Source organism: Epinephelus moara, chromosome 14, assembly GCF_006386435.1.
Source record: "Epinephelus moara isolate mb chromosome 14, YSFRI_EMoa_1.0, whole genome shotgun sequence".
In the NCBI taxonomy this organism is placed as follows: Eukaryota; Metazoa; Chordata; class Actinopteri; order Perciformes; family Serranidae; genus Epinephelus; species Epinephelus moara.
In genome coordinates, this window is record NC_065519.1 from 9,820,447 (window position 1) to 9,835,444 (window position 14,998).

At 41.1% G+C, this 14,998-nt stretch overlaps 1 protein-coding gene across 1 annotated transcript in view; it reads right to left on the reverse strand.

Moving 5' to 3' along the window:
- The window catches only part of grm1b (glutamate receptor, metabotropic 1b), a 32,829-nt gene extending 18,347 nt beyond the window's left edge, over positions 1 to 14,482 (reverse strand). The window contains exons 1-3 of the mRNA XM_050061603.1: positions 14,452 to 14,482; positions 12,675 to 13,505; positions 6,918 to 7,167 (exon numbers count right to left, since the gene is read on the reverse strand). Coding sequence (XP_049917560.1) covers positions 6,918 to 7,167; positions 12,675 to 13,389 — 965 coding nt within the window. The 5' untranslated portion in view covers positions 13,390 to 13,505; positions 14,452 to 14,482. The remainder of the gene's footprint in view (positions 1 to 6,917; positions 7,168 to 12,674; positions 13,506 to 14,451) is intronic.
- Positions 14,483 to 14,998: the final 516 nt, after the last annotated feature.

The window sequence follows — 14,998 nt, forward strand, 5'->3', positions numbered from 1 at the left end:
AGACACCTCCTCCCTTTTGTTGCTCTGACTTTGTTTCCCTTTCAGCCTTCCCACTGCGGGGCGTGGAGCGCTCTCTGTACTTGCTGAAAGAACTCAAAAAAAAAAAAGAGAAAAGTCTCCCAGTCCACAGACACAATCACAAGTCCGGTGAGAATTCACAGATTAGTAGTGTAGCAGTACAATCTGCCCCGGAGAGAAACGAGCCTCCACACAGACTCTCACGTGTGATTCTGTCCCTCCAATGGTCATAGTTTGTATTTATAGCTGACATGCTCGCCTGTTTGAAAATCAATCCTGCATTGAATCCTCTCACAAAAGACCATGCCAATGAGACAAATGCTATTGTTTGACACTTCAGATGTGAATCAATAAAAAAAAAACTCATTTCAGTTGCAAATGCAGCTCGAGTGTTTCTAAGCAGTGTGGGATCAAATCTGTGATGCATATATGTGATAGTGTGCTTGCATGAGTGAGAAATGAAGGGGGAGAACAGTGGATGTGGAGGGGTCTTAAATAGCAGCGTTCTAAGGATGATTTGGCACAAAAACAACTCCCTAGAATGCAACAACAAACTGAATATAATAAACATTACAAATCATTTTCCTGGCCACAAAATGCGAATCCTCACGAGCAGAAAGGTAATATTCTTACAAGGTATGACAACTGGAACGTATGGACACAAAAACTGTATGAAATGACTTCAAAGCAAATGCCAACAGTTAGGCCAGTAGTTATACTAATTTATGTTTTTGCTTATTGACAGTTCGATTCAGTCTGACAAAGCCTGACAACATGAATAAATTAATTACATGAAAAAGGCTGTCAAACCTACAATAAGATCCAATTTGCTTTGCAAATCAATTCATCATTTGCATCTCGTTTTAAGATAGCAGGGAGGCTCCAGGGATGGCAGTGTCCAATTCTGTTTTAGGCTAATTTTTATCTAATTTTGCACAAACTTTAATGGTCCCCAGGAAATGACGATGATATCTTTGGTGATCCCCTGACTTTTCATGTGGCCCCATTTGAGGTTGTAACATGATGTGGGGCAGGCTTTTGCATTGTATCTTGAATGGAAAATGCATAGCACCACAATCACACCCTGGTGACTGAGGCTACCATACAGGGTGCCACCTGCTACTCAGTAACCATTTACACACTCGCATACACTGATAGAGCAGCCATTGGGAGCAATTTGGGGTTCAGTATCTTGCCCAAGAATACTTCAATATGTGGACTGGAGGAGCCGAGGATCAAATCACCAATCCTCCAATTAGTGGACGACCTGCTCTCTGACCCTCTGAGCCACAGCTGCCCCCTGACACAGTGGGTTGGAGGACCTTGACACAGAAGGGGTAACTTGACTCATTAGACTACAAACGGGTTGGCAGTTAAGGTTCATGCGACAAAATCACTTGGTCAGGGTTAGTAAAGATTGTGGTTGAGCTTAGCCATGTAACTCACATGACTAACCAGTGACTAACAACTGACATGACAAAACCACTCAGCGCTAACTTTTATTTTATTGTTTTTAAGATATCTTTTGGGGCATTTTTAAGCCTTTAATTGATAGGACAGATGAGCTTGAGGGAGTGACATGCAGCAAAGGGCCACAGGCTGGAGTTGAACCCCGACCACTGCGGCAACAGCCTTGCACATGTGGCGCCTGCTCTACCACTAAGCCACCGACGCCCCGCTAACTTTTATTTTGACACAAAATAAAAACACTGGTATCCTGGGTCAAAGTCTGGTGTTTGTTGGACTCATCTACCTCAACTCCCACCCACCTAAGCAGACTTTGGCACTCCTTATACTACATCCTTTGCTCTGAACGTCTAATAACGATGCAGATGTGTTTACACTGGAGTTGATTAAAAGTCCAGTGCATCTGGGGACAGGCCATGGGAAAAGAGAAAGGCAGTTGGCATTTATCTCAGAGTTTGACTGTTGAATCAACATTGTCAAATACTGATGCTAGGTCAGTGGCCCTCAGCAGCAGTTGTCGACGCATCACGGCGTGGTATGAGTGGAACCGGGCGGTGGCATTTTTAACGGTCGGAGCAACTGCCATAGTGTAAAGAGCAAGAAAGTCTGCACTGGGTGGGCTGGTCAAACAGACTCCAGACTTTCAACTTCGAGACTTGGAGGTTGTTTAATGTGTGAAACCAAAACTCATTACGCTTCCTAAAACTAATGCTGGAGGGGTACCAAGAGCATCATAACTTGACATGTAGGGCCACTGAACAAGCGTCAGTATTTTATAAGCTGGGAGTGAGAATGTGTTGGCTCAATACCTATAGTGAATGACACTGTGTTAAGAAACTACTGATATCATAATGATGCTGTTCTAAAGCTGCACAACATGTTTTTTCAAGCTGCAAAGACGGAAATAAATCTGGTGCAAAACAATGACTCCTTGTATTCAAAACAGAATCATGCTAAGAGACTCAATATTGCACAAAACACACCTCATCCACAGTCTAAAAATATCAGTCACCAGCCTACAAAAGCCCACATTTGGCAAAAAATTAAAGCCAATAGCACGTTTGGCTTGGCTGGCACTTCAAAAATGAGCTGACAATGGCTGTCCAGTGTGACAGTATCAACAGTACCTGGCCATCTGCTTCTCAGCATCACACTCCCTCCAGTCCAACACTCTGAGTGCCAAAATCCTACAGCTCTGACGTCCAGCACACGCACGTACACATTCATAACACAAATATCATATCACACGTCCATGAATCATTTAATTTGGGGCAAGGAGGCATTGTTGCATATTGAAAGTAGCAGCAGAGTGTATTTATGTCAGCTGAATTTACGAAATAAAAGAGGATTTTTTCAAAGCAAAACAGATTAGGAGTCAAATGTTTGTCAAGCACAGGATCATAAAGCTGACATATTCTTTTATTATTTCTCTTGAGAGTCGATCAAATGAGTTGTCTGCTGTTAGAGATGTGTGGGATCTGTGGTGTGAGAGCAGCCATTTCTTTCATCCTCCACACAGCAGAAGATGGATGGCTGATGACCAGCACCTCGGGCATTCTCGATTGGCCCATTGCACAGGGCTGCATGTGTTCACTTACTGCATTGCTCTAAAAAACATTTTCCTTTTTCAGAAGTCTCCTTGACCCAGAAAACACACACACACAACACACACACACACACACACACACACACACACACTGCTCTACCAAACTCACGCCCTCCTTATCTTCCGTGGAGAGTTTAGCAGCAGTGCAAATTCAAGTGGAAGGGGTGAGAGCGAGTTTAAACTCCCTTTTTTTCACACGTGTATTTCATCATTTGGGTTGAGAAGAAGGGATTTCGACTCCTTCTCATCAGCCTTTGTGAATAAAATAGCCACAATTAATGAGCCGCTCTCAGTAAATTAACCATGGCGAGCTTTTATCGCAGCCTCGTTTCAGGTGCTGCGACGAGCTCCTCCTAACAGGACTTGAGGTGAGCTGAGACTCCACAAAGAGGGAATGTCTGGTATAAGTGCTGATATGGGCTTTGATGTTCACTACTCCTCATTCCCCAGCTTATGCTGGAGGTGCTGTCCCATATTAGCCCATCCTGCCTGTGATCTGACAGGGAGAGGGAGAGCTCGCTGCGTGGATGCATTATTCATTACTGAGCCCGACTCAAAGCGTCTTCTGCTTTCAGAGGAACTCTACTCCCTGTAGGAAGAAAAGAATATTTTGGTTCCATATGAACTTTGTGTATACCATCCATACTGAGCGGAGAGAAATAGTATAACATCTGTATGTCTCTCACAGGATTATGGCATCATGTTTCAGGACGATGTACAGTTTCATGTTCTAATGTACTACAATTATTATTACTATTCATATTTTATCCTGCCCTATTTATCTATTACACAGTTAGTAAGGCACTTTGAACTGCTGCTGTATATGAAATGTTCTTGACAAATAACATTAAAGCAGGGGTAGGCACCCTGCGGCTCCAGAGCCACATGAGGCTCTTTAGCTCCTCTCCAGTGGCTCCCTGTGGCTTTGACAAAATGAATTATCTGGATATAAGTACTGATTATTTTGTCAATATTTTGAGTTTAAAATATCAATGTTGCAAGCCTAAATATTTTTTTACATTCTCCAGTTGTAAAAATGTGAAGCCTCTATACTAAATAAAAACATGTTGTAACATTTCAACAACTAAAATGTGCATGAAAAATCTACTGCCTGGCACCTTTTCCTTGAACCTCGATAGCAGGCTAGTCTTGAGTCTTCCTAGCTGGATGCCAAATCCAAAACTTACAGTCTGGCAATAAAGTAGAGAATTTCATAGTGCGTGGACAGACTTGGTTGCTTTCACGGCCAGCTCTGCAAAGTTAAAACCCTATATAATCATAAATAGTGCCCTGCAGAGACACCGCCTTGTGGTAAAACATGAACGAATGCTCATTTACATTATTAGTGTAGGCTAATTTAGACTTAATGAGCTGTTTTACCCTCAAAAAAGCCTCAAATATGTTTTGCGACGCCACGCAGATTTTTTAAAAATTATTTTTGGTCAATAATGGCTCTTTGGATAGTAAAGGTGATGACCCCGGCCTTAAAGCAACTACAAGGAACTTTCATTTTGTGATGATCTGGGTGGGCCCTGTTGACAAAAGTGGAAGCGTTTCCCAGGATTAAGACTTCATTTCCCATGAGCACCTCTGCTAGGTGTTGAAAAGAATTTGATCTAGCTGCACGCATTTGTTTTGAAGCAACTGAAAGAATGACGCAACTTTGTTATAATACTGTTTTTCCTTTTTTAAACAAAGCTGTTTGCAGGATGTATAGCAATGAGGTAATGCATGTGTATGTAATGTGGCTTTGTAGGATTAATAACTGTAACATGATGATGGTGAACCAAAGTAATATTTGTTTTAGTATCGTTCATACACCTAGGTTACATGGAAGCCTAATACTAACAGATTTGGTTGCTGTGTAATGGTAATTTTGGTAAGTAAGCTGAAGTTATCAACATTTAATGTTATGTCTTCATGATAATAATAATAATAATAAGCCAACAGTTTTTCTTGAATGAAACCGCTCTTCAGCCACTTATTCACAATCCCTGTTTGAGTAAGACTATGTGAAATAATTTTAGGAAAGATATACATGCCTGATAAATGTAAAAAAAGACACAGGATGCTGGTACGCCAACCACCGAAAATGAGCTAGCAGAGAGCTGCGAGGGGGCAGCTCTCCACGAGATAAGAAGACTGAAAACAGAGCTACTTATAAAAACTAACTGTAGCTGCTGTAATAAATATAATGTACAATTACAGGTTTAAATGATACAAGCAAAAGCTCTAGAACAGCTATTAAATCTTCCTTATAGTATGTTTGTTTTGTCAACCTTTGTTTCCAAGGTCAAAAATGAAGTTTAATGAACAATGGGACAGATGATTTTTATGTTAAGAATGCGATAAAGATTGCAATTACAAAAAAAGAAGTTTTAATATAAATCTTAGAGCCAATCTGGAGAAAAAGTCATTTAAGTTCTTAACATAGATATGTCAACTCCACCTGCTGAGGAAGATCATGTGATACGACTGAAAGCTCCAGCTTCAAAGGACCGGTCTGGTCAACAATTCATCTTCACTATTCACAAATGCCATGTCAATAAATGAGGCACAAATAGCTGAAGTTATGATTAAAAACTGACAGCTTTGAGTTATATAATAACAAATGAAACATCCAGAACAGCTGCTAAATAGACCTTTCAAGGTCATTGAGAACTTTTCTCCTCTTTCTTTTCATTTTTTTAATACCTTTTGAAAACCCCTCTGTAAACTTAAATAAAAACAGCAGCACTAAGAGAAACAATTCTTTTCATCATCCTGGTTGGAAAGTTGAACATGTTTCCTCCAAAAAAACATGAAGGATAAACCTAAAAGCCCTGTGGGAGAACAATCTGGAACAAACTTGAACACAGAATATTTCAGCTCATATCAGTTTTGTGTGAACCAGTACTCACTGCAAAATTTTGCCCGGGAGAAGAAACCTCTGCGGACAATTCGGCTCCCTGTAAAAAGCTCAAACACTGATGGAATTCTAACTGGGAGAAGTTTCAGCTATTTGGATTCTGCAATCCTCACCACTAGATGACTCTAAATCCTCCTAAATCTTACTCACTGGACCTTTAAGCAAACATTTAACATTAGTTATGACTATATATAGCTTTAACTACAGTATGTAGCTTTTAGCCTATGTTAGCAAAACTTAAGTATCCTGCTTTTCTATGTGTTTAAAGCAAACAAAAGCCTAAACTGGTATCCAACCTCCAAACTTAAAATTCTGGACCCTGTGGCCAGGCCAGTTGGAAACCACTGGTTTAATCCATATAGAAATCCCTCCTGTTGCCTGTTTGGCTTTGGAAAAAGCAAAACAATACGACACCCGTCTCTAAACAGGATATCTGCTGTTGGACTTGCAGGTTCCTCATTTCTCTTGTTCTGAAAGCTTAATAGACCTCCAATGCCTAGTTACGGTTGCTAACAAAGACTTGGACAGTGGCCGTTCTAGGAGGGGCTTAGCGAAGGGTTAGTTCCAGAAGAAGATACATGACTCAACTGAAAGCTCTGGAGCAGCTACTAAATGGACCTTGTGGTGAGATTGTTGAGATTGAAACTGTGATTGTCATCTACAATTATCTTCATTACCGACACAAATGTCATTAATCCATGTGGTACGAGAAGCTGTTCCTGTTTCTTATTTTAACTGTCTCATTATTAGGCTGTGTTGACTGAATTCCACGGCCATTAAAATCCCCCAAAAAGCCACAGCGAACATGAAAGCGAGAACTCTTTTCATCATTCTTGTTTGAAAGCTTTTCATCCAAAACAAAAAAGAAACAGACGGAGAAAACAAAAACTCCCGTGGGGGAAACAATCGCTAACAAACCTGCCAATTAGGAGAAACTCTCCAGCTACTCCGAGTCGTCTCATGGCCATGAGCAGCCCTCGGACCGTCATGCCTTCACAGAAGCAGACAACCACTCGGGCTTTAGGCAGACGCTCTCGCAGTTTCCTAAGCAGCCTGTCAAAGTGCTTCTCCCCGGCGTTGCTGTAGATCTTGTCAGAGTGGGCGACGCAGAGGCCGTCCTGTGAGGCGAGCTCTTTGAACACCTCCATCCCACTCTCACCGTAGTTACCTGAGAAAGACGAGAGGAGCTGTTAGGGAAGTTTCATTCAGGAGAGAATCAATATGTTGGGAACAGAAAACACCTCTTACTTTAGCTTATAAGTAACTTCTTTTAATGGAATCAACAACACAACAACAGTACAACAAGAGCAAACAGGGTTCAAGTGACCTCAACACCAGTATCTGTGTGGGCAGATCATGAGACAATGGGCCCCTGGGCACAGACATGGAGAAGGCCCCACCACTTCTCCAACATAGGAGCCTCTTTTTGTTTTTATTTTGTGTCTCTTTGTAATCGTTACACACCTCTCTGTGGTTTTGTTCCTGTTTGTGGTCATTTTGTGTCTCGATTCTTGTTGTATTGTGTCTGTGGTTATTTTGCGCCCTTTTGTTTTCATTTCGAGTCTCTTTTGAGTTGGCTTACATCTCTTTGTACCCATTTAATGTCTCTTTCTGGTCATTTTGAGTCTCTTTGTAGTCATTTAATGTCTCTTTCTTGTCATTTAAGTTTCCTTCTTGTCATTTAATGTCTCTTTCTGGTCATTTTGAGTCTCTTTGTAGTCATTTAATGTCTCTTTCTTGTCATTTAAGTCCCCTTCTTGTCATTTTATGTCTCTTTCTGGTCATTTTGAGTCTCTTTGTGGTCATTTAATGTCTCTTTCTGGTCATTTTGAGTCTCTTTATAGTCATTTTGAGTTTCTTTGTAGTCATGTTATGTCTCTTTCTGGTCATTTTGAGTCTCTTTGTAGTCATTTAATGTCTCTTTCTGGTCATTTTGAGTCTCTTTATAGTCATTTTGAGTTTCTTTGTAGTCATGTTATGTCTCTTTCTGGTCACATGAATCCCTCTAGTCTGTACCCATTTAATGTCTCTTTCTGGTAGTTTTGAGCCTCTTTGTAGTCATTTAGTGTCTTTTTCTGGTCATTTTGAGTCTATTTGTAGTCATTTAATGTCTCTTTCTGGTAGTTTTGAGTCTATTTGTAGTCATTTAATGTCTCTTTCTTGTCATTTGAGTCTATTTGTAGTCATTTGGTGTCTCTTTCTTGTCATTTTATGTCTCTTTCTTGTCATTTGAGTCTATTTGTAGTCATTTAGTGTCTTTTTATGGTAATTTTGAGTCTCTTTGTACCCATTTTATGTCTCTTTCTGGTAGTTTTGAGTCTCTTTGTACACATTTTATGTCTCTTTCTGGCTGGTAGTTTTGAGTCTCTTTGTACACATTTTATGTCTCTTTCTGGTAGTTTTGAGTCTCTTTGTAGTCATGTTATGTCTCTTTCTGGTCACATGAATCCTTCTGTACCCATTTAATGTCTCTTTCTGGTAGTTTTCAGTCTCTTTGTAGTCATTTAATGTCTCATTCTGGTAGTTTTGAGTCTCTTTGGAGTCATTTTATGTCTCTTGTCATTTGAGTCTCTTTGTAGTCATTTGGTGTCTTTTTCTGGTCATTTTGAGTCTCTTTGTAGTCATTTTATGTCTCTTTCTGGTAGTTTTGAGTCTCTTTGGAGTCATTTAATGTCTCTTTCTGGTCATTATGAGTCTTTTTTGTAATCATTTAATGTCTCTTTCTGGTCATTTTGAGTCTCTTTCTTGTCATTTGAGTCTATTTGTAGTTATTTTGTGTCTTTTTCTGGTAGTTTTGAGTCTCTTTGTAGTCATTTTAAATCTCTCTGGGGTTGCCTTTTAGTCATTTTGTGTATCTTTGTAGTTGTTTCATTTTTTGTGGTCATTTTGAGTCCCACTTTGCAGGGCTGCATTCAGCCTCAACAAAACGATGCAAAACATTTGCTCAAATGAAAACAGCAGTGCGTTGAACACCCTGTTGTATAACTCATGTGCACTACCTCTTAGTATGGTGGGGTTTAATTCATTGGGGCTTCAGTGGCCAGGGAAACATATGCTTACACTGTCAAAGCAAGTGTGAGATAAAAGCAAAAAACATTAGTACAAGTTAAGATCTACTAGACTTTTATCTAAGATATTTCAATGCTGATTGGATAACACCTCTGACATACCCACCAAACGAGAGAAAACATACCCAAAAGCCTGTTGCACCACTTTTTAAAGAGACATACCGTAGCAAAATGGTGCACAATGTTTTGAGACTGAACGTGCCCCAGGTGAGAGCCAGGCCCAGCTTTGGGCCTGTTCAGTAATCCATCCATGAGTATAAGACAACACTTTGAGGTTACACCACAAATAATAAACCTCAAAAAATGATTTAAAAAGCTTCTATTTTGGCTGACAGGTGTTTATTTTATTGCCAAGAGCACACACAGATCTTCATCGCAGTAAACAAACAAGGCTTGCCAGGTTTTGATTGGATTTTTATCAGCTTATCGCCAACTTGTCACAAATTCCCTCTGTGAAAATATGAATGAGATTACAACAGCTGCTTTATGGGTATTTCAGGTATACATCTCACATTTTGCTGTCGCCAAGCACTGTGGGTGTTCTGGAGACACTGGTGTTAACTTAATTGACAGGGGAAAGGATGGAGAGGCAGTCAGCAGGTTTCATTTAAAGAAAAGCAGTTTTATTTTAAAGGCAGGGTAGTTGAGAGTGTGTGTGAGAGAGAGATCATCTAATATTGTGCAATAATAAGATAAATCAAAGTATTAACTGACATAAACTTACAGGACACACATATCGCAGCTATTGCACAAAAGAATAAATAAAGACAGGGAGGCAACATATAGCCCCGCATTAACTGCAAGTGATGGCACCTGAGGGACGTGGATCCTTTGTCGACAGCTGCTTTATCCTCCCTGCCTCAGGTGGGTCAGGTGATCTCAGCTGATTTCTTACTGAGGACTTTTAACAATGGGAGGAATCCTAATTATGATAATCTGTATTATAATTATATGCTTTTACATGCTTAGAAAATGCAGTTTTCTATAAGACAGATGTAAATGTTTTGCAAGATCTGTTAAGTAATGCAAAAGCGTGATTTTTAAGATGAGACTGAGGGATGAGTGGGAAAAAAAATAAACTTTTGTGAGTCACCCTGGAGTGATAATTAAACACAAAATAGAACATCATTGTATGCAACTCAAATGCAGGTTTCTCCCAGGGCTGGAACTGCTGATTATTTTTTTTAAATCAATTAATCTGGTAATTATTTTCTTGATTAATTGATTCATCATCGAAAACTGGGAAAGAGGTCCATCACAGTTTCCCAAAACTCAAGGTAACATTTTTAAATCGTTTGTTGCTGTGCGACCAGAGGTACCAAAACCCAAAGAGTTTTAGTTTGATTTCATATATGCATGAAACATTACTCAACCTGTTAACTGGTTATTAAAATAGCTGCCAGTTCATTTTCTTTCTCTCGACTAATTGATTAAAAAACTTCAGCTAAAACCTGCAGGAGCAACAAGGTGACTCCTGCTGGCAAAACTAAGAAAGAAAAGGAAAAAGGTAAAATATGAAAATAGTCTTTATAGACTTTGATGCATAAATATGAACTCCACATTCTCCATAAAAGGGCACGGAGAACATCGTTTTCTCTCTCCTCCTCTGAGATCGATCCTCTATTCATACTAATATCATGTAGATGAGCTCCACAAAACAGAGCACAACTGTCTGCAGCCACCTGCTGTTAGAGTAGCAGTCTGCTAATGTCATTCATGAGATAAAATAGCAGTTGTAAAATTGCAGCAAAACACAACATTGATTAAATCAGTGCTGAGCTAACAGAGATGCTTATGTGCTCAATAAATTTCTAAGGTATCTCTTATGTCTTTTCTTTAATTTCCTGTTTGCCTTCCTGTTGCCTCAACAAGACAGACAAACACCAAAAGTCAGGACAGTTGATTTATTAAAGGGACACTCCACTGATTTTACACATTAATTCAGTTTAGGTGTTTTATTCAGCCTGTGAAAACATTTGCATTATGTCTCCTGTGGTTCTGATGAGAGCTTTCCAAAGTCTGTGAATCAAACTGGGTGTGTCTGGTGACAGGTTCTAAAGAAAGAAGCTGCATCATGGGAAATGTAGGAGCCAGTGTTTTTGGAGCTTGGCCCACACTAGGGACTACATATTGAGATATTTCTTCTTTTGCTGCTCCAGTTCCGACAATTCTCTTTTGAATCTGTCTCTTGTGACTCCCCAATCTTTGTGTAGGTTCAGTTAATCAGCAGACCACCCCTGTGATCTATGTTCTTGTTAGCCATGCTATGTGTGTATAAAGGTTTGTCCTTGTCCAACATGGAGGGTTAATTGGTCTGCAGATCTTGGCAGCCATGAAAGTCAGTCCTACCAAAACAGTCGGCAGAAAAAATATTGGCATTATATGTTTGTGCAAACCACAGGTATGTTACATCTGTACATGGTTATATAGTGGATATGTTAAAACTTAAATTTTCTTTGAGTTTCAATAACGCTGTGGTTATGGTTAGAAATAGATCGTGTTTTGGCTTTTAAAAAAAGTTTTTTGTGGCACAAGCACGGCTGAAGAGGCTGCTGATGAGTTGGTAAAAAACAACTGCCTTTTGTGGTATTATTTGGCAGGAAATGCAGCGATATCTCAGTAAAAAACAGATGCTTTTCATGGCACTAACCCTAATGGAAACACAGGAATGTCTTGGCGAAAAAAAAAAATGCTTTTCATGGCACTGGCAGGAAAATGCATGGATGTTTCAGTAAAAAAACAAAATTTAAAAAAAGCTTTTCGTCGCACTTTCCCTGGTGGAAAGGCAGCAACGTCTCAGTAAAAAACAACCACTTTTGGTGGCACTGTTCCTGCAGGAAATGCAGGGATGTCTCAAGAAAACACCCACTTTTCATCACACCATCCCCAATGTCTCAGTTTAAAAGAAAGGGGGAGAAAATGTTTTTTGTGGAATTATACCAGCAAAAAATTCATCAGCGGCTCAGTAAAAACACAACCGCTTCTTGCTGAACTATCCCAACAGTGACAGTTTGCTCTAAACATATTTGTTGGCTAAAACTTACTGGAAACAGAGCAATAACTCATGAAAAACGATCGGTTTTGTTGTTTGTTGGTCTCTAACAGTGGTCTGCAGTGGTCTAAACCTTGGAAGGCGTCTTGTGAAGGTGTCATGCCATCCACGTCCCAATGACAAATCAGCTCATATACTACATCACTTTAGAAACCCATCATGAAATGTATGAATCGTACAAATGTAACATATTCGTGATTTGCAGAGACATACAATGGCAACATTTCCTCTGGTGTCTGGGCTGATCCCACACAAAGCATGTCTGTCTATTGCCAACTGTCTGCAATGTGGTTCATTCTCCCAGTGTTGCTCATCATTGTCTTTTTCCTGAACTGAAAGAGTCTGCTATGGAATCCAAACCAGCCTGTTTACTCAGTGGGAGGGTATCTGAGGGGAGATTGGGCTAGGTGTTGAATTGTTTTTTTTGGTCACACTGCTGTGCATGATGCTTCAACAAATGCCCACACAAGAGCCCAAAGATATCTGTCTGAGCCTCCTCACTTCTCCACATCTAAAGGTCAACATGACAAACCCTTTAAGATAAATATGTCTTACCTTCTGTGTGCACTGCAGACACGTAGGTCCAGTTGTATCGTTTGACGATGTCCAGGAGAGCCCTGGCCTGCAGAGTGTCTGACGGCACGACCCTGAGGAAGTACTTAAACAGTGTCTTGTCACTGAGGTCGATACTGGTTGCAGAGTAGGCGATCTGTGGGATGTTGAACAGCTGCAGAAGATTTTGAACTTGAATTGCGACTGAGCTCGACCCAGGCCCGATGACCCCTGCGATGGGCTTCTTGGTTGGCGGCGGCTGACTGGAGGGCACCCCCTCGATGCACCACCTGGAGCCGTCCCTGTCGTCCCGGATGGAGATGAGAGAGTCTCGTATGAACTCGATGCTCTGCTCCAGAGCCACCGAGGAGTGCCAGCAGGAGTCCCTGATCTCACAGCCCAGGGTGATGTTGGGCAGCAGGTTTGGGTCCGAGTTAATCCGATCCAGAGTGTGGAACATGGCCTCCACCCTTTGGATGCCGTACTGCTCCCGGACTTCTCCACACTTCCTCTCTGCCACCTTCTCAGCTGACGGTTGGTGGTGGACAGAGAAGAGGGCACCGATTATAACATCCCCGTCCATCCTCGCCACCAGGCGAGAGGCAGAGCTCGGCACCACTGACCTCTCATACTTGCCCTTAGACAAGACAAATGCCTCAAACAGCAAAACAGGCAGGTACAAAATGCTAAAGGCAGTCAGGTAAATCATATTCGACATTGTGCCACAGGTGCTGAGTGCAGAATCATGTCCAGTTGGCCATAATGGAGGTCCATCAATCCAGTTTTGGATAAAATGGAAATTAAGTCAGCTGCTTCTCCTTCAGCGTTGTCAACCTGTATGACAGACATGGAGAATTAATTCCTGTTTTTCACACAAAGCAAAAATTAGTCGATTAATCATGCAGTTGATTGAATAAATCGATCAGCAGCTGTTTTGATAATCCATTAATCATTTTTTAAGCATACATAACAAACTTTCTCTAATTGTAGCTTCCAGTTTGATCTAGATTTGATGCTTTTCTTTATCCTCTATGATAATATACTGAATATCTTTGTGTTTTGGACTGCTGGTCACAGAAAACAGCTTTGTTTCTCCATCCATTTACAATTTACTTGCAAAACAATTGATCGAGTAGTCGAGAAAATAATGAAAATAATCATTAGGCCATCACATGAACCTAGAAATGCTTAAAGACGTAACACCTGCCTCCTCTTCTATCACAAATCATGCTAAGGAGACACAAACAGACATAAAAGTTGCATCAAAAACATGTAAAAAGCCAAAGTTCTTGGAGTCCTGTTGCTACAAAACATGCAGTGACCCACAGGGTGGGACCCAAACAACTGATATCAGCAGAGATCACAACCTTTTAAGACACTAAACCCTAGATCTGAGAGATAAAAACTTCTCCCTGTGATAGGGCAACATTTTGAGTTTCAGCACCACGGACAGCTGCCTGCATCTCTCAGCTGATTTGTTTCATCCAAGCTGATCTATTTAAACTTTTACCCCTGAAAGCATCGCAGAAAAACACTGCGCCGTGCTCTGTTTGAATCCTCTTCTCCACCGTCTGACAGCTGACTTGAGCTCCTCAGTCTGCAGCTCCACAGCCGGTGTCATTTACAGGACAACATTTTCTACATCGTCACCTACCTACAGTACAAGCCCGTGCATCCCAATTAAACGGTGGCGCCTAATTAATAAGCAGACTGACGCTCCCATGTTAAAGAGACTGTCTGTGTCTACACAGCAACTAATCACTGGCATTACTTTACATACCTGCAGCAGGCAATTCGGGACATAGCGGGTGTGTGCCTCCTCTGTAGCAGCCAGGCTGGACTCTTCTCCAGAGAAAACACTGTGGGACTGACACACACACACTCTCTCTCTCTCTCTTCCTCTCCCTCTCTCCTCAGATCATGAGGTGCCCCCATCCTCTCCTCTTCCTCACTGCATCTTGAAAGCGGGTCACACTCACTGCAGTGCCCCTGATTTGAAGGCACAGTTCATACGCGTCAGGAGAGTGTTTCAGACAATGTAACATCGATTAATGACATTTTTTGTGCAAGAGCACATGAGGGAAATGTAGGAATGATGAGGAGAGACGGCAACCTGAGAAGCCAAGATAAGTGAACATATTTGTGAAGCGGAAGTCTGTTTACTCTCCTCATGAAAAGTGTGAAGACACCGGTCAAACTTCACATAATTAGTCCTGCTGCGTCGTGCCTGTCACTGACAGATGTGATGCACTTGCAAATCGCCGCTGCAGCCGTAAAAAGATCATACTCTGCTGCCACTGTGTGGCGGCTAGCCGGTACTGCGTCTG